We start from the raw sequence: 21,019 nt of genomic DNA on the forward strand, positions 1-21,019 counted from the left end.
ACAAACTGTCACTACCATGCAGGATCTGAAGTGCCCACTTAAATTTCCTTAGGATGCGGTGTTTTATATATATATATATATATATATATATATAAATAAATAAATAAATAAATATATATTGTTGCAACATCAGAGGGAAGGCTTCCAGATGAGGCACGGGACATGCAAGGTGCAATTAGTACTATTATGGGGGCGGGGTCTGGGGTGGAGATTGGTTAGAGATGGGCGGGGTCTGGCTCACAACTTAGCCCAGTTTTATTTATTTTGTCTGAATTGAAATCCAAGGTGCTATAGGTTACTAAGCCAATTTTTGGTTTCTTCCCTCAGTAACAGCTTAATCATTGTATTCCTCCAATTAGAGCACAGGTTAAAGTATTAGAAGTTATCTAAGACAGTGTTTTTCAACCTTTTTATACCTGTGGACCGGCAGAAATAAAAGAATTATTCTGTGGACCGGCATCGGTCCGTGGGCCAGCGGTTGAAGAACACTGGGCTAAGTTGTGAGCCAGACCCCGCCCATCTCTAACCAATCTCCACCCCAGACCCCGCCCCCATAATAGTACTAACTGCACCTTGCATGTCCCGTGCCTCATCTGGAAGCCTTCCCTCTGATGTTGCAACAATAGATCCTCAGAATCATAATTTTGCAACTAAGACTTTTTACCTGACTCAAGACAATTTAGTAATACAGTTACTTAAGTAATTTCTACAGCAATGTCTCTCAAACTGTGTGCCATGGCACAGTAATAATAATAATTATTTTATTTTTTATATATCGCCTAACCAAAAATGGTTCTAGTGTGCCCCGAAGAGATTCCAGGTGTGCCACGAGAGATTCCAGAATTTTACTTTATTTTTAAAAATTCTCTTCGTTAAGTATACACTAGAATAGATGACATATACATCGTGTACGCAAGTCTGTTAATGTTATGAGTGTCTGTGTGCATAAGGATACAACTGCCCAGACAAGCATCATTCTTTGACGTGATTGGTCCTTGAAAACTAAAGGCAAGTAATTTTATTTTTATGCAGCAGTTATCCTAACTTGAGCAACAAAAGCAATCAAGGCTTTACAATCGTTTGGATCTTCTTGTCTTTGCAAACTTGGATTTTCAGCTCTGACAGAAATTAAAAAGAAAAAAAAAAAAAGAGAACTGCAGATGGTGAAATGTGTTTGCTTGTCTACTATCGAGCCGTCTTTTGCGTTAATTTGCACTCAAAAATAAGCTCATTCATCGCATTGATTAGCAATTCTATCTACTTTAGTTTTATCTTTGTTACATTTACTCATACATAGCTTAAAGAACTTTAAATAAACTTTCAAATTTAATTTTTTGTTGTTTTTGCAATTTTATAATTTCAATTCAATTATAATGTGCCACGGAAAACATTTGCTCCATTTAGTGTGCCAGAGCTAAAAAAGTTTGAGAGACACTTCGGCCCGGGCTCCCATTTAAGAGGAAGGGAGCCGGGACACGAGGTGAACTGCGGCGGCTTCTTTTAGCTTTTATTTGTTTTCTTTTTTTTTGTTAGTTTCCAGGCGGGGAGGCGGAGGAGAGGCAAGCCGGGGACGCAGAAAGGAAGAGGCAGGCAGGCAAACCGGGGTAGCGGCGAGAGATAGCTCCGCCCACCCCCAACACGTCACAGGTCACTTCGGCCCGGGCTCCCATTTAAGAGGAAGGGAGCCAACGGCGCCCAGCTGTTCGGCGCGCGGCGAAGGCGAGCGGCAAAGGCGCTCGCCTTAGCGAGAGCGCCTTTGCGAAGGAGCCTTGAGAAGGAGACCAGGCATCCCAGCATCATACCTAATTTTCTAACTTTAACTGTATAAAAAAAAAAAAAAAAAATTTATTCTTCTCTCATAATCTCTCTCATACTCTAACTATCTCTTATACTCATACATACATTTATTCTCTCTCATTTACTCTCTCCCTTTTGTTATGGCAGGGCGGACGAGGAGTGTGAAAACTACATGCAAGGTTGACATCCCCTGCACTGAAGAGATGAACTCAGCCTACACACAGACGGAGGAAAACACAGCCCCGGGAAAGGACGTCTCCACGCAGACCGAGGCCATCCCACAGCAGTACATCACGGTCTCTACACAGACAGAGGAGGTCGGTCAGTGGGATGAAAACATCATGCAGGAACTTAGAAGCCTTAGGGAGGAGGTGAAACGTCTGAGAGGCATTAGAGAGGATGAGGCCTATATCGATGGGATAGTGCAGGAACTATCCCAAATCACAGAGCGGGCCCGTGACAGTTCACCCATGATGACTCCAGGGCCGCAGACAAAGAAACCAACTATTGCAGTTCAGGAGATGGATGGAGACACTGACTCCTGGCAGTTAGTGACCTCCTCCACAGGTAAACGTAGGAGACCCCCCCCCCCCCATTTACAATCTCGTCACCTTCTCACTCTTTCTCTCACCAGGGCAGCTCCACACCGACTCCACAGCTGAGCCTGAAGAACAGATTCCAGGTCTTGCAGGAAGAGACTACCGACGTGGACCAAGATCAACACACTTCTCCATCTCCGGGGACGATGGATCGACACCCCCAAAAGAAGCGTAGAGTGATAGTCATTGGGGATTCCATGTTGAGGGGCACCGAGGGACCAATATGCAGACCGGATGTGCAGTCGAGGGAGGTCTAGTGTCTACCTGGAGCCAGGATACGAGATGTGACCAACTGTCTTGATAGACTTCTCAGGCCCCAGGACCACTTCCCCATGCTGCTCATCCACGTCGGGACGAACGACACTGCCAAGAACAACTTGGAGGACATAGCTAGAGATTTTGGAGCTCTGGGAAGGAGGCTGAAGCAGACAGGTGCACAGGTAGTATTCTCTTCAATTCTTCCTGTTAGGGGCAGAGGAAAGGACAGGGACGAACATATCCTGAAGACGAATGAGTGGCTACAACGATGGTGCCTGGAAATGAACTTCGGATTCCTGAATCACGGAGAGGCACTACAGGGACTACAGGGACCAGACGGACTCCACCTGACCAACAGAGGTAAGAATGTCTTCGGACGCAGACTAGCCCACCTACTTCGAAGGGCTTTAAACTAGGTAAGTCGGGGGTGGGTACCCACTTTTACACCAGAGCAGTAAGTAACAATCCTGATGGGACGAATCCAAACTCCACTTCTAAGTCTGAGGTAAGTACCCTTATTGCAAAAGAATCGCTAGGTGACACTTTAATTCAAATGGGTAGCTCACTACAGGAGATTAGTAAACAGAAAGAGTGGAGAGCTATGTATGTTAACGCACACAGCCTAGGGAATAAATTTCTAGAACTAGAAACAGAAATAGTTAATGCAGACCTAGACGTAGTAGCAATATCCGAAACATGGTTCAAAGACTCTCATGGGTGGGATATAACTATACCAGGATACAACCTGCTTCGACAAGATAGAGAGGGTAAGTTAGGAGGAGGGGTAGCACTCTATATCAAAGAGAACATCAAGACAACCAGGATCACGGATGTCAAGTATACTGGGGAATCCATCTGGGTAAACCTGGCCAGAAGTGGAGAAAAATGCCTGTACCTTGGTGTGGTATACAGACCTCCAAGACAATTGGAGGACAAGGATGCAGAATTAATTGAAGACATTGAGAATATCACCCTACGGGGAGACGTTGTTCTGTTAGGAGACTTCAACATGCCTGATGTAGACTGGAACACACTCTCAGCGACAACTTGTGATAGCAGAAGGATATTAACGTCCATGAAGGGAGTACGGCTCAAACAAATGGTACTACAACCCACTAGGGCCCAGGCCATCCTGGACCTGGTACTTACGAACGGGGAAAGCGTCTCGGGGGTCTCGGTGGGAGAAACGCTAGCCACCAGTGACCATAACATGGTATGGTTTAACCTTAAGAAAGGCTTCCCTAGGTCACAAACAAAAACAAAGGTACTCAATTTCCGGGGCACCGACTTCACACGCATGGGAAATTTCGTCCATCAGACGCTCCAGGTTCAAGAAGTAACTGATAATGTGGAAGCTATGTGGTCAACCTTGAAATCAACTCTTCATGAGGCAACTAAACGCTACATTAAATCAGTAACCAAACAGCAAAGAAAAAAGAAACCCCAATGGTTCACTGATGAGATCTCGCACCTCGTCAAAGAGAAGAAAAGAGCATTTCTCTCATACAAACGCATGGGGGAAAAAGAAGCAAACATTGAATACAGGACAAAGTCTGCAGCGGTCAAAACAGCAGTCAGGGAGGCCAAACTTCAAATGGAAGAAACTCTAGCGAAGAACATTAAGAAAGGAGACAAATCTTTCTTCAGATACATTAGCGACAGGAAAAAGAACGCAAATGGGATAGCACGTCTTAGAACGCCAGAAGGGAACTATGTGGAAACAGATTCCGATAAGGCCAAACTACTAAATGATTACTTCTGTTCAGTCTTTACATGCGAGGCACCAGGGCACGGGCCACGTCTGGAAGCAAAGCAAAGCATGGAAGACCCATTTCAGAATTTTGAGTTCACACCAGCTGATGTTTACAGAGAACTGTCAAAACTCAAGGTGAACAAAGCCATGGGACCGGACAATTTGCACCCAAGAGTGCTCAGAGAGCTATGCGATGTTCTGGCGGAACCGTTAGCCATGCTCTTCAATCTCTCTCTAAGTACGGGGAGAGTCCCCCTGGACTGGAAAACAGCCAACGTTGTCCCTCTGCACAAAAAGGGTTGCAGAGCAGAGGCTGCGAATTACAGACCGGTGAGTCTCACATCAATTGTGTGTAAACTTATGGAAACTTTACTTAAAGGTAAATTGGACATGATATTGGATGAGGAAAATCTGAGGGATCCCTGTCAACATGAATTCACTAGGGGCAGGTCATGCCAATCCAATCTTATCAGCTTCTTTGACTGGGTGACAGGAAAGCTAGACTCGGGAGAGTCTCTGGACGTGGTATACTTGGATTTCAGTAAAGCTTTTGACAGTGTCCCGCACCGTAGACTATTAAACAAGATGAAATCGATGGGGTTAGGTGAGAAACTAACTGCATGGGTCAATGATTGGCTGAGTGGAAGACTTCAGAGGGTGGTGGTCAACGGCACCCTCTCTGAGACATCGGAGGTGACTAGCGGAGTGCCGCAGGGATCGGTCCTGGGACCATCTCTTTTCAACATATTCATAAGGGATTTAACCTGGGGGCTTCAGGGTAAGGTAGCACTGTTCGCCGACGACGCCAAACTGTGTAATATAGTAAGTGAAAGCAGTCTCAAGGGTAGTATGACGCAGGATCTGATCATGTTGGAAAACTGGTCCTCAACATGGCAGCTGGGCTTCAACGCTAAGAAGTGTAAAGTCATGCATCTCAGCAGCAGAAATCCATGCAGAACATACACCTTGAATGGAGTAGCACTAGCTAGGACTTCAGAAGAACGGGATTTGGGAGTAATCATCAGTGCAGACATGAAGGCGGCCAAACAAGTGGAGAAGGCCTCATCCAAGGCAAGGCAAATGATGGGATGTATCAAGAGAAGCTTCGTCAGCCGCAAGCCTGAAGTCATAATGCCACTTTACAGAGCCATGGTGAGACCTCATCTGGAGTACTGTGTGCAATTCTGGAGGCCACATTACCGTAAAGATGTGCTTCGAGCCGAGTCGGTCCAGCGGATGGCCACTAGAATGGTCTCCGGACTCAAGGGTCTCTCATACGAAGAAAGACTGGGCAAATTGCAGCTCTATACTCTAGAGGAGCGCAGGGAAAGGGGGGACATGATTGAGACATTTAAATATGTCACAGGACGTGTCGAGGTGGAAAACGACATCTTCCTTCTCAAAGGACCATCGGTCACAAGAGGGCACGAACTCAAACTCAGAGGAGGGAACTTTAATGGTGACACCAGGAAGTACTTCTTCACAGAAAGGGTGGTGGATCACTGGAACAAACTTCCGATGCAGGTGATCAAGGCCACCAGCGTGCTCGACTTTAAGAATAAATGGGACATCCACGTAGGATCACTACGAGGGTCGAGCTAAAGAACTAAGTCATTAGCACCCAGACTTAATGGGGTGGGTCAGTAGAGTGGGCAGACTTGATGGGCTGTAGCCCTTTTCTGCCGTCATCTTTCTATGTTTCTATGTTTCTACTATTCTACAGGATGAAATGCATGCTGTAATGTCATTTACTTGGGAGCAAAGGCAATTTCACAGTTTACAAATAATACAAAATACTACTTCCCGGACACAAACCCCCCCAGATTCTATAAAGGTTGCCTATATTTGGGACCAGATCCAAGATCTGTGCAAAAACTAATTAGTTAATTACTGATGTGGATCTGCCAACGCACTATAACACTGTGTCTTGTAAGCAACTCAAAGTGTCTTGTAAGCAACTCAAAAGGGATGTGTGGCCACAGGAGGGGCATGGATGGATCCAGAGCAGTGTGATAAGAGTTCAGCAGGCTCTATGTGCTTACATGTTGCCGAATATCTAGCCTATGGGGACCCAACTGGGTAGGGAATCTCTCCTACCCAGTTAATTAGCTCTGAATATTATCTCCCGCAGAAACACCATAGTAATCTGTTTATGGCGCCTCAATATCGCAAAACTTACCCCACACCTTACTGGCAGCTGAGCAAGATCAGAGCAGGTTCTAAATGCTAAATAGGTCTATAAGTCTGAGTAGGATGTTTAAAAACATAGGGAGATAATATGGAATATTTTGACACTAGAACGTGTAATTTGTTTACGTATCAAATCCTGTGCAATTTTATATGGCAGTAAGAAGATGAATGAATATTTAGGTATTATCCAAATTTGTATTTACTTACAGACTTTGTATGCTCTGGTCGTGGTGCTATCACTGGAGGTGGAGAAGCTTCATCTTCATCACCATCATCTTCGGAGACCGGAAGCACTGCAGGGGTTTCCGATACAGCTTTTGCATTCTAGGTTTAAAATATCTCCTAAATCATATTACCTAAATCTAGTAACTAACCAGACAATTTAGCTCATCCATTATCAAAAAACACAAAACATTGCATCTGCTCACAGATAAATAGGGCTAAATTTTATTCCATCGTTTTTACCCCAATTCTTATTTTATTAACTGAATTCTATTGATAACGGTTTCTCCTTTCTATTCCTTCTTACATATTACTTAATTCATTTACATATCATTTACATAGATGGTGCTCCTATCTATGAAATATTCTACATGCTTCTCTCGTCTACACTCCTTCCTGCCCTCCATACCCTCTTTTAACCCCTTCCTCTGTAATGTCGCCTAGAGCTTGTATAGGCATGTGCAACGCACAAATGGAAGAAATAAAATAAATAAATGGAAATAGACTCCTCTTTGCCGAGGCTGCTGACTAGAGAAGCTCTACATCTAAAGCCAGCTTAGAGCCCTCCTCTTTTAGCTCAAGATGAAGAAACGGGATCAGATTATTTAGATACCTTAATGAATTTATGCTCAAAACAACATCCAACCAGCAGTGAGAACAGCAGTAGCAGCAGGCAAACTTTTAAAATTTTAACACGAGGGAGGAGGGGAGGAGCTGTTCCTAGTGACTGCTTTTCTGAGCAGGCGCTAGACACAGTTCCTCCTTCTTTTACAGGGGCTGCTCTGCAATCAGGCAAGATTCTCTAACTGGCGCCGTCACGTAATTGACATGCAAACAGCGGCCACTTTTAAGGCAACCGCCAACACAGGCACCAGTTAGAGAATCTGGGGGTTATTGTCTATACACTTTGGGGGGGGGTCTATGTTAGAATGGTAGGCTCTGCCTCAGGAAGAAAGATCTAACACATGCTGGGGAAAAAAAAAAAAAATCTTCCATGCCTGATGCAATAAACAAACAAAAAAAAAGCTCATTCTATAACCAATAACTCTAAGGTCCTCTAAAACCTACAGAAAACTACTGTAGTCTTAGCTTTTAATAGAATTTATACCTATGTGAAATTTAAAATATGCTATATTCCTTTATCTGTCTTATACATGCCTAACATTAATGCAAATGAGTTAAGTCAAGTGGTTTTATATAATTAGAGAGTGGTGTTATGTTCTTATGAACAAGCTATTTTTGTAGACAATAAATTAACAGTGTTATTTCACATATGCTCTGTTTAAAGCGTGGAAGTTGCTTTTTTGTTTCAGTATGTTTTTTAAATGTGTGAAATAATTTAGATCCTGTCAAAGCTTAATTTGTAACGTAGGAAGTCTGATTTATGAGCCATTAAAATGTGTCCTAATTTCATAAATTTTTTTAGGTGCTCTCGAGCCCATTGTAGTTCCTCCAATTCAAATATACATATTGTATTCTTTCACTAATAAAGACTCTTGCAATATCCAGGATAGTAGACTTAATCTAGTGCAATGGGTGGGAAAATATCTTACTATATACCTACATCAATTCAGCCTTTCCACCGAATTAGAATTTTGAAATCTTGAGAGGGATGACTCAAAGATTTTGACTTCTATAAACATTTAGCGCTTGTGTTCAAAGGTACAGGTTATATGATTAACCAAGATCTCCATTTGTGCTCAAATATATATATATATTTTTTTTAATAAATCTTTATTCATTTTTAACACTTTCAGTAAGTGGAATATAGGAAAAACACATTTTACACTTTAATCATCACTTAATATTCTTGCAAGACACAAACAGATTAATACCCCTCCCCCCACCCTACCCAACAATTGTCATTATAATTCTTTATTCAATTTCCAGAACTTATAAAAAGTACGCTATAACATACATGTTATAACCATAAAATTAAGCATTTATTCACATTCAGAAACAGTTTATCAAAACCCCCAAAATACCCTCCCCCCTCCCAATCCCCTCAGGAAAGATCAGAGATTCAAATACAGTCAAACCTCGGTTTGCGAGTAACCCTGTTTGCGAGTGTTTTGCATGACGAGCAAAACACTCAGCAAACTTTTGACTCGCAAACCAAGTGTTGACTCGATTTGCGAGCACACCCCCCCCCCCCTTCCCCGATAACCGGCATCGCTTCCCCCCCGCTCGCAAAGGCCCCCTCGCTCCAACCGGCACCCCCCCCCACCGCGCGAACTGGCCCCCCCACCAGTACAACTTAAATTTACCCACATCCCCGTTTAGCACCGGCACCGAATGCAGGCACAGCTCGTGTGCCTAGATCTTCCGGCTTCCTGCTTCGGGTCATAAACAAAGCGCGCCTGTGTCCCGGCGCGCTTTTGACCTGACACCTCCGGCTTCTGCCTGCCTCCCTGCCTTGAGCATGCATCTGCGCATGCTCAAGGACTTCTATTCTCCCTCTCGCCGAGAATCTCGGCGAGAGGGAGAATTAGAAGTCCTTGAGCATGCGCAGATGCATGCTCAAGGCAGGCAGGCAGAAACCGGAGGTGTCAGGTCAAAAGCGCGCCGGGACAAAGGCGCGCTTTGTCTATGACCCGAAGCATGAAGCCGGAAGATCTTCTAGGCACACGAGCTGTGCCTGCGTGCCGGTGCTGGTGCTAGACAGGGAGGTGGGTAAATTTAAGTTGTACTGGCGGGGGGGCCGGTTGGAGCGAGGGGGCCTTTGTGAGCGGGGGTGGGGTGGGAACGTATCAAAGCAAATTCCATTATTTCCTATGGGGAAACTCGCTTTGATAAACAAGCATTTTGGATTACGAGCATGCTCCTGGAACGGATTATGCTCGTAATCCAAGGTACCACTGTATTCATAATAGTCCATTAAAAAAATACGAGTGTGTACAAAGCACCAAATGGTGGTCATTATATCAATTGCATCTGCACCATATGTGCAAAGATTAGCAAACCTTTCCTCCACACAGGCATGAAGTTAATGAAGTCTAATGTATTTCTAGCCATTTCAGAGACTCATTATGTCTATCAGTTCAAAAACAGCTTAGGACTCCCAAACTATATACTGTATTTCTCATACTCCTTTTTGCCTATTTTATAGGGTATGAGAAATCATTTCTATCTTTCCTAAGACATTTTGAAAAAAATTTCCAAAATGGAAATATTCAACCATGCACAGTTGGCAACAGCTATATAAGATTAATATGATTTCACCTCTCAATAGAGGTCTAAGGTTTTAGGCAAGGCTTAAGAAACTAAGGCAATGCTTATAACAATAGCCAGTGGTCTATCTAGCCTTGTATCTCATTTCAACAGTGGCCAATCCAGGTCACAAGTACCTGGCAGAACCCAAATAGCAGCAACATTTCATGCCACCAATCTCAGGCAAGTAATGCCTGTCTCAATAGCAGACTATGGATGGTCCTCCAGGAACTTGTTTAGACCTTTTTTAAGCCTAGCTATGTTAACTGCAGTTGCCACATCATCCAGCAAAAAATTCTATAACTATTTTTTAAGTGTAGAAATATTTCCTCCTATAGGTTTTAAAAGTATTTTCACGTAACTTAATTGAACAACCCCTAATCTTTGTAATTTTCAATATAATAAAAAACAATTCACGGTTACTATTATACTTACACACGGACTTGGACACGAATACTTGAAAAAAATCGAATCTTTATTTTAAGCTTCTTTCTGTGGGGGGGGATTGTGGATGGGGGGACTCTCCTGAAGAATCAACAGGGTGTCCCTCTTTGCTAGAGGTGGAGCTGGGGGGTGGGGAATAGTGGAGTTCTGGTTACTGATGAATATTGGGGGCTTGTTGGTATTGTTGGGGGCAATTTATGCTGATTGTATTGTTTGGGGAGCTTTATGAGACTTGTAGATCTTTTGTTGTGGTCTCTGTATGCTTGCTTGCAAATCTATTGTCCCTGATATTTAATTTCTGGTTTGTATATTTTTACACAAAAAACTTTCAATAAACATTTATTGATTAAAAAAACAAAAAACAATTCACTCAGGATTTTATAGATCTCAATCATAGCCCCCCTTAGCCATCTCTTTTTCTAAACTGCAGAGCCTTAGGGCTCCTTTTACAAAGGCGCACCTTAGTGCACGTTAAAATGGCGTGAACGCTAGCCGCTACCGCCTCCTCTTGAGCAGGCGGTAGTTTTCGGGTAGCGCGCGCAAATCCGGTGCATGCGCTAAAAACGCTAGCACACCTTTGTAAAAAGGAGCCCTTAACCACTTTAGCCTTTCCTCATACGAGAGGAGTTCTACCCCCTTTATCATCTTGGTTGCTCTTCTTTGAACCTTTTCTAATTCTGCTATATCTTTTCTTTGAGATACAGCAACCAGAACTGAATGCAATACTCAAGGTGAGGTTGCAACAGGGAGCAATATAGAGGCATCATTTACCATCCCTTTCCTAATAATTTCTAGCATCCTCTTTACTTTTTTGGCCACTGCCACCACACACAGGGCAGAGGGTTTCAGCATATTGCCCACGATGACATCTGAATCTTTTTCTTGGGCACTGACCCCTAAAGGTGGACCCTAACATCTGGTAACTGGGATTCAGGGTCCACATCACTTTGCATTTGTCCACATTAAATTTCATCTTCCATTTGGATGCCCAGTCTTCCAGTTTCCTAAGGTCTCCCTGTAATTTTTCATAGTTTTCATGTGTTTTAACAAGTTTGAATAGTTTCATGTCATCTGCACTAGAAAATCTGTTTCACTCTTGGGATCTTGTCAAGTACTTGTGACCTGGGTTGGCCAGTGTTGAAAAGAGAATACTGGGTTTGACAGACCTTGGTCTTTTCCAGTATGGCAACTCTTTATGTTATGTCCTAGATGTGATTAGTGTAGAAATGACTACTCTGCCCCCCACACACACAGATTACTGTGGGATGCTTCAGCAGTAAACCCTTTTAAACTGCAGTACACACATGCTATTGCTTATAGCAGTTTAGTAAAATGAGCTGTTAGCAAATAGGGATCTAAATATTTCAGGCTCGTATTCAAGTTTGCTGCATCTACTATAAAGAGATAAATATGGTAAAACTAATCTGAATAGAAAATAAAAAGGATGTATTCAAAAGTTAAAAAAAAACCAAAAACACACCCCCTTACCAATGAGTTTGATGCATTATAATCCTCTGATGATTTATCTGAAAAACAAACCATCAAATCATTAAATATTTGAATGAAATATCGTATAGTCAAAGAATGAAGTGCAACAAGTGACTTGCAGGGATTTTGGTTTTCCAGCAAACCCTGCAAAATTAATAGTACTGCAACAACTTCTTACTTACTGTTTTGTTTTTTCTTAAGCCCAATTCACTATATTGACGGTCTAAGAAAAGGGTTTTTTTTTCTTCTTAATGCTCACACAGGTCAGGTCTTAAAACGGGGATGAAGGAGTTTATTATCTGTATGTGCAAGTTGCTTTAATTCTGGGTGAAACTTTCTCTGTCAGTTTCTTCTTGTGTATCATCATTCCCATCAAGTAGCATAATCTGGAGACCAGGAAAAAAAATGCTTATCTAATCCCTCTCTAGGTAAAATATTGTTTATTATTAGATTGATATACCACTTTTCTGTGGAGCAATCAAAGTGGTACGTTTTCTGTCTATAGGGCTCACAATTACATTTTTATACCTGGGGCAATAGAAAGTTAGATGACTTGCCCAGAGTCACAAGCTGCTCCCCTCATGACACATCCGTGGGTGGTTATTAAGAACTTCTTGAAGGAACTATCTAATTCAGGACAATTAGTACAGAAGTCAGCATCCCTCCTGCCATTTTTTTGAGGTTCGGGGGGCAGGGGAAGACAGTGGCTCGGGTGTGCCTGGCACAGGGAGGGGCTATGGCGCAGGGGCGTTCTGGTGGCAGGAAGGAGTAGGCACCCTCCTGCCAATTTTCTCTCATACTGCATTTGTCGGGGGTCATCGGGGAGGGCAGTCATTGGCAGTGGGGAACTCTTCTTCATTTTTTATTTATGGGACAGATATTTTGCATGTGTAACACGCACAATATCTGTGCTATTGAAAAAAAATGAAAAACAAACCAGGCAGACCTGTCTGTAACACAGCCGGTTTTTCTGATTGCTAAAACCCTTTTTTTTTTTTTTTTTTTTTTTTTTGAATAGCCAAGCGATTTCAGTGCATCAATTGCTTGACTACTTTGCACAGGTTTTAGTTCATTTGCATGGCTGGATCAGAAAATGGGCGATCAAGGGGAAAAATATACTGTAGGCCATTTTGTGCATCAGGTCAGTAAAAGCGATCTTCGATAAAGCTGTGGACAAGGTTTAGCGGCGATCACTTTAGTGCATCTAGCCCTTAATGTGTTCAGACTGTCATTAGCTTAAGGAAATTTATATCAAGGTTTTTTTTCTAGGCCATTTACATGAGCTTCCTACCCAATCTGGATGCATTTGCGATCAGAACAATTTGAATATGAAGAATTTGAAAGGGGATTTCTTCTGCCAGATTTTATTAGTTTCAACTACCATAACAGAAAGAACTTGAGACATTTAATGAGCCTTGTAAACTCCTGAGTGGCTTGAGTTCATGGCACGGACAGGATCCATCAGGCATGCCAAGGTTTGCTTCTACACTCCTATCTTGGGGCAAATGAATTGTGCAGATATTAGGGCTAATACTGTGAGAATGGCCCCTCACTAGAAGTAAGATGGTGCTGAAGTTTAAGGGCTCCTTTTACTAAGCTGCGTTAGGGCTTTAACGCGTGGAATAGCACGCGCTACAATGCCACAGGCACTAGACGCTAACGCCAGCATTGAGCTGGCATTAGTTCTAGCCGCATAGCGTGGAGTTAGCGTGCGCTAATCTGCTGCATGCGCTTAAAATGCTAGGGCTCCTTTTACAAAGCCGTGCTAGCGGTTTAATGCGTGTAATAGTGCACGCTAAACCGCCGGCCGCGTTAGCTGCTACCGCCACCTCTTGAGCAGACGGTAGTTTTTCAGCCAGCGCGGGGGTTAGCGCGTGATTAAAAGTCGCTAGCGTGGCTTTGTAAAAGGAGCCCTAAATGTCAATGCTTACCCAGTTTGTGGACCAAGGGACCTACACACTAAGGCACACGATCCTAAAGGAAAATGTAAAGGAAAACTCCCCCCCAATACAGAAGCCAATTAGGATTGAAACACATCATGCCAAAAAAAACCCCCCAAAAACCAACATGCACCAACATAGAACACTAGAAGCATGCACCTATGTTTGTACACTAGCACCAGCTATATTTTATGCACAAAAAAATAAACATAGGTGCTCGGAGTTGCACGCATGTGCAGAAATACTAGTTCATACAAAATCATTAATAATTTGCTCAGCATGCCACCTCTCCCTCCCCATTGTGTTTTTATTTAGCTATCCTGTTCAAAGGCAGAAAAATTTCCAGGTACTTTGTGCTCATAGTAAAGAGAAGAAAACAGGAATGAAATCGGCACCAATACTGACCACAAAACAAGCTACCTTGGAATAAAGCCCCAACATTAAAAAAATAAATAAATAAAAATCTCATGTTCAGCTTTCAGGTCTTTTTTGCACATTTCTGTGGACCTGGATTTATTAGCTAAAGCTTTTATTTGAATAAGCTGTGCTGATGTCAGCAAGAGTCCTTGTGCACAGATAACTCATGTGCAAGTTTACTTTGTGACAACCATAGTTGCACATAAAATTGTGTGCAAAAGCTGTACATCCTCTGCCTTGATCACACCACAATTTACTGGGTCAGATCCTTAAAACATTCCACAGCTGCTCTAAACAAACACTCTCAGCTTCTGGTGCTGCTTGCTAGTCTCTGTACATGCAGACTATGAACACTTTCCTCCTGAGCTTCCTTTTCTGTTCCAACAGCAGCACCTGGTTAACTCTAAACACAGCCAATATAAGACAACAAAACAGCACAGGGACCTAAAAAACACAAAAACCAAATAGTACAGCAACAACTTCTTACTTAGGAGCAGATTCTCAAAACTTATCATGCCTTTAATAATGGTCGCTAAACCAGCTCCAGCCAGTTTAGTATGGCAGTATTTTACCATGGCTCACCGTGGTCTTTTCACACTCCGACTCTGCCATGCAAAGGTATTATGAGGTCATGAATATGAAAGTGGTAGTAAAGTGAGCTCATCAATATTTAAACGAGCACTCCACTCGATTCTCTATCATCACTGGGTGATTCTCTAAGCGCTGGTCTGGGGATTCCAGTACTGCGCTAAACGTGTCTGTTTCATCATAAAATTTTTATTAAACTCCACACCATCCAGATAAAATGTAATAGTTTCAATGACCAAAAATTACCAGCTAGTCCGGGGGTGCTGGTACTGTGCAAAGCTCGTCTCAGACATGCGTTCCTGGCTGTGGCTCATCATAAATTGAAAACAAAACAAAACACCATTCACATAAATTACAGTAGTTTGGGTGGAAAAAAGATCTCAAAAGCATGCTTCTCAAGTGCATGTATTAAAAGAAGTGTCTTATCCTCGGGTGTTGAAAGCCAACGCTCACACCTTCCCTCCCCTTCCATCTAATAGCACCGGCACGCCTACGATTGACACAGCGACATAGCTTTTCCTGGCCCATGCGCACATTTACGCCTCTTTCTGTGGTCTATTCTACGCATGTGCTGATCGCTATCACTAGCGACTCAAAGCATGCAAATTCAGCAAACCTCATTTGTATGTGCAGTTTTTTTGAGAATCACTCGCCTTTTTAAAATCATTACATTTACAGCCGTGACAGTGGCCTGTCAGATTTTACTGGCGATATTAGAGAATCTTCCTCTCAGATTTTTTAATTTAAGCTCAACTTACTACACCGGAAGTCTAAGAGGTAGCAGATGCTGTTTTTAAAACAGGGATGGGGCTCTTTTATCTTTGCATACACATCCCTAGTAAATAAATACCTTTAATTCCAGGGGAAGCAACTTTTTTTCTACCAATTTTTTTTCACAGATTATGCTACTTTAAAAAAAAAGATTTACCCCTGGTCTGTAGAAAAGGCCCCTTTTTAAACCTCATAACTTACAGAATACTAGAAATCAGTAGTTCTCAACCAATCCGGTTTTCAGAATATTCACAATAAATATGCACAAGATAGATTTGCATACATTGTCTCCTTGGCATGCAAATCTATTATGCATATTCATTGTGTATATCCTGAAAGCCCAACTTGCTAGGTATGCCTCAGGGACTGGGTTGAGAACCACTGCTACATGTTCTATACGTGTATCCATGCTTCATTTATGCAACTTATGCCAGGTCTATGGCTGGTATAACTGCAGGTGTGTAAAATGTAACATATTCTTCAATACCTTATTTTAGCCTATTTTATAACAATTCCATTATAAAATACTAGTGCATCATCGTGCATTCTCGTGATACCTACAAGGAGGCACAATTATAGAATTGCCCCTTAGGGTATGGAACTTTCCCAGACCAACTAATAAAAATCAAAAACAAGGTGCAGAGCAGAAACAGGATGTTACACTTTACAACTCAATATACAAAAAAATATTTGATCAAAATTCTGGTGCCACATCAGTGATAGCAAGTGTCTACTCTCCTGGTCACAGGAATTGTGTATGTAACAAAAAAACTTTTGCCAAAGCTCAAGTTTATCACTCTACACAGAAAAAAAAACAAACAAACCTCAAACTACACCAACCCTACCAACGAAAAGTCAGCACTGCAAGTTCTAGAACATTAGTACACCTCCAAGAGAAAACAAGTCCGACTGTTACATCCTAAATAGAACCTACATGTTAACAGATTCCTTCAATGTGGTTACATGGGCAAAACACAAATGATCACAAAGAACAAGAATTCAAACTAGAAACAAGCATGCAGAGTAAAATAATGAAAAGAAAAAAAACCCTCTAGAACCCATCCTTGAACAAAATACAAATTCACAGCTTCAAAGCTGCAATAGTTAATTCTCTAAAAACAGAAAAATTATTTTGGTACTCAAAACCAGAACAAAGAACAAGGGGAGCTGATAATCTGGATGAAAAGTTTTATTTAAAAGTCTAAACAAAGTCCAGATTCTTCATATTTTATTTCAATTCCAGCCACATAACAGATTCTCAAGAATGTAATGTAATGTAATGTAATTTATTTCTTATATACCGCTACATCCGTTAGGTTCTAAGCGGTTTACAGAAAATATACATTAAGATTAGAAAGAAGTCACTCAAAATCAAGCAAATGTTCAAGGGCTTAAAAGATTCCTGCTCTTAACTATTTAAGTGTCCATTCTAGTTGCTTCAGTTAACAATCCTTTCCACTTCTTCGGGATTTTTGAAATTTCGGGAATTTGGGAGGGGGGTGGGGGTTAAATCTTCTTGGTGTATGATATTGAAAATTTTTCAAGTGATGTTGTATTATATTTGGTTGATATTTACTGTACACTTGATGTAAGTTTAAAAATGAATAAAGAAATTATAAATTTTTTTTTATTTGTGTGTGTGAACATATATAAAATAGACGAGTTCACTTCAGTTTATCTTTCCTCCCCAGTGCAAGATCCTCTGTGGTGGCACAACTCATAAGAATATGGTGCAAATAGTACAGTCCAATAAGGAAACTTGATATAAACAACAGGACACAACACAGTCCATGTTTCGGTAGTTGAACCTTCCTCAGGGGTCCTTTATAGATGTACCAAAAGTAATTTTCATATGAAAAAAGGTGTAGCACGGACACGCTACCGTTAGAGGATAATGTGTCTGGTTTGAATTCAAATATTGTGGATGAAATTGCTCATTAGAAAGAAAGCATAATGGATTAAGAGTTTTACATTTCCTGTAGTAGAAGATCTTACCTGTGAAACTCATATACTTTTGGCTGTTAGAGGTTTTTTTGGAATTGTAGAATTCTAAGACATCTAATACCGCCTGTGGATTTTTCTTCTGTTCCGATATTGTGATGTTTGATGTCTGCAGCAATCGAGCCCACTGCTCTGGCATTCCCTGTTTTTAAATTACACAAAGTTACAATCATGCAAGATAAAAATAGCCCATCATGCTTACCTCCAACCAGATCAATTTCTGCTTCCAAATTTGTAATCAAGAAAATGCATATTCAGCATGGAATCCAGTAATACTTAAGTTATGTTGATGTTAAGGTCCTTAATAGTAATAAGTACAGCTCTCTCTACTACTGCAAGATTGTATATTAATAATAATGTATCAGAGAAATTTAATTTGCAGAGGGGGGTTAGACAAGGCTGTCCATTATCTCCTTTGCTTTTTGATATTGTTTTAGAACCCTTGTTATTAGCCATTCAACAAGCAAAGGGGATACAGGGTATTCCTCGTACAGATCGGGAATATAAAGTCTCTGCATATGCAGATGATGTTCTGCTCTATTTGAGAAATCCAGAAACTTCCATTCCATGTTTGCTGGAATTGATTGAGAAATTTGGAAAATTTTCAGGGTATAAGATAAATTGGAATAAGTCAGAAATTCTTCCACTTAATGTGCATTGTACTAAAGGTCTATTTGAAACATTTTCATTTATTTGGAAAGAAGACGGATTAAAGTATTTAGGTATTAAGATTAAAAATACACTGGAAGACACAATAAAAGAGAATGAAAAACTTTTACTAAAGAAAGTAACAGAAATGTGTGAGCAATGGAATCCTTTACATCTTTCTTGGTGGGGGAGAATTCAAACTATTAAAATGATGGTTTTGCCTGTGAGTACAATACCAATTTTTTTCCAAGGGTCCTTTTATAAAAACTTAAATGGTATCCTTACAAAATTTGTTTGGCAGGGTAAAATGCCTAGAATTGCTTTAGTATCTTTACAAAAACCAATTGCGGAGGGTGGGGTAAATTTTCCTAATTTCTATAGGTATCATCAAGCCTATATTTTACGCCAGGGTATGTATTGGGTCCTCCCAGAGCTCATGGAAAATGTCCCAGATTGGTTGTATTTGGAATGGCGGCTCATGTTTCCTTTACATTTATCTCATGTTCTCAGTATCAAGATGCCTAGGAAATATAAAGAAAACAGAATATTAATGGATACAAGGAAAAAATTACATTATGTCAATAATTTTACACCTAATCCATTACATAAATTTACAATCAATCTTTATGAGTAAACTCCAAGATTCAAATTGGCAGATTTAAAATCGTTTGGAAGCATTGGATTATTGCAGGTATACGGGCTTTAGATGTTATTTCAAATAGTAAACTGCTTGATTTTTCACAGTTGCAACATAAATTTGGTCTTAATAAATCACAAAGCTTTAAATGGTTGCAACTGAAGCAGGCTATTCAGGAGGGGTTCCCTGAATGGAAAATTCTTAATAATCAGTATAGTCTGGAATTATTATGCTTTCAGGTGGATTTCTTGGGACACCAAGCTGCACAGTGGTACAAATTGATATCCGATTATATGAGTAAAAAATCAAGGAATGGTCTTAGAGATATTTGGAGCACTGAGATTAAGCATCAAATTTCTGCATCTCAGTGGCCACGAATTTGGTCTTGGAGAATGAGACTGAGGTGTAAATTATAGTGTAAGGTACTATTCAGTGTCTACATCTATGAGACAAACTTGGTTCTTTTTGTTACATAGAGCTTTTTGGACCCCTGTTAGATTACAAACGTTAGATAGCTCTAGGTCTAATAGATGCTGGCAATGTAATCTGGAAGCAGGGACTTTGGATCATTTAATATTCTATTGTCCCTGTATCATGGCCTTTTGGAAATCAATTTGGTCTCAAATTAATTGTTTACTAGAAAACCATGTAGCTTTATCATAATGATACAATTCTATTCGGGATGTCAATGAGAGCAAAAAGTCAAATTTCATCAAGTAATAACAAGCTTTTGTTAATTATGACAGGAGTCACCATATAACATATTACCAACAATTGGAAAAATTACAATAGGCTTAACTACACATTTTGGTAGAATTCGCTATGTTATATTTATAAAATGAAAAGAACCATTGCCATACAAAAAGGGAATTATAATAATTTTAAAAAGATTTGGGGGCCATTAACAAATTATTGCAATGAATAGACATCATTTTCCTAATGAAAGTACATTTACATGTAGGGGGAGGAGGGAGGGTAAATAGTTATTTTAAAGGTCTGATTAATAGATTGAAATATAATATATAAATGATATTTTGAATTAAATCACTTGTGGGAAGTGTGGATGGGGGGAATAAATTTATTTATGTAAAATCATAATTTTATGAAAATCAAGTGATATGTAAAAGTTAATATGATGTAGTATTGTGCACTTGTTGTAAGATGGAAAAATGAATAAAGAATTTAAAAAAAAGTCATAGGTAAGAAATTTTTAAAAGCTAGGATTTGAGGATAGTTGAGGATTTGGAAAAGAAAACAATAAAAAAATAAGTCCTGCCAGAATCCTACTTTTTAGGGCTTTAAAGCAGGGGTGTTCAACCTTTTGTCTTCCCTGGGCCGCATTGGCCAAAAAAATGTTTCTGGGGCCGCACAAACGGGCAAACACTGCAGCAAGACAGAGGAGGGAGCTGGCAAACCAGTAAACACCCAGGGGCAGCAGAGGAAAACACTGCATCGCCCTCGACCAGGGCTGCACAAAATACTTCAAGGGGCCACATGTGGCCCTTGGGCCGCAGGTTGGACACCCCTGCTTTAAAGGAAATAGAGTTTTATAATTTCTTACCGTGAATTCTCCTGTTACAGCATCAAAACCAACATGAATTGTGTGTTCAAAATCTGAGGGAAGTGAAATTTCTGGTCGCTCCTTTTCTTTCTTTTTATTAGCTATTAAGAAAAACATCAAATTATTAAAATGGGAAAAAGTAAAACAGCTAACAATAAGGATTTAAATATATATATTAGATAACTTATTTCACAAAGGAATGAGCAGCTGTACACCTGACTTGAGAACAATTACAGCCTTTGAATCATTGTTTGGTAAATGTCACTAGTTCCAGGATCCATTAAAGTTGAATACTGTATATCTAAAACAAAGCAATGTGGGCTTGGACCCAGGTCTTCACTGGGAATAAATATTTGATTGTATATTATTTATATGTCACATGTAAAAGATTTTGAGTTGTGTTTTGAATTTAGTTTGCATTGCCAACTTTGCCTCTGTACTGCGAGTCAATTGTGTTTTGTATAGCGTTGCAAATTTCAACAATTGTGACTATGT

General features: G+C 40.7%; 1 protein-coding gene across 2 annotated transcripts in view; it reads right to left on the reverse strand.

Moving 5' to 3' along the window:
• Positions 1 to 21,019, reverse strand: part of PAK1 (p21 (RAC1) activated kinase 1) — a 112,539-nt gene that overhangs the window by 43,768 nt on the left and 47,752 nt on the right. For both annotated transcript variants that reach the window (XM_033947949.1, XM_033947950.1), the window contains 4 exons: positions 20,525 to 20,625; positions 17,673 to 17,820; positions 11,962 to 11,999; positions 6,805 to 6,921 (listed from right to left, as the gene is read on the reverse strand). In XM_033947949.1, coding sequence (XP_033803840.1) covers positions 6,805 to 6,921; positions 11,962 to 11,999; positions 17,673 to 17,820; positions 20,525 to 20,625 — 404 coding nt within the window. The remainder of the gene's footprint in view (positions 1 to 6,804; positions 6,922 to 11,961; positions 12,000 to 17,672; positions 17,821 to 20,524; positions 20,626 to 21,019) is intronic.

This window comes from Geotrypetes seraphini, chromosome 6 (genome assembly GCF_902459505.1).
Source record: "Geotrypetes seraphini chromosome 6, aGeoSer1.1, whole genome shotgun sequence".
Taxonomy (NCBI): Eukaryota; Metazoa; Chordata; class Amphibia; order Gymnophiona; family Dermophiidae; genus Geotrypetes; species Geotrypetes seraphini.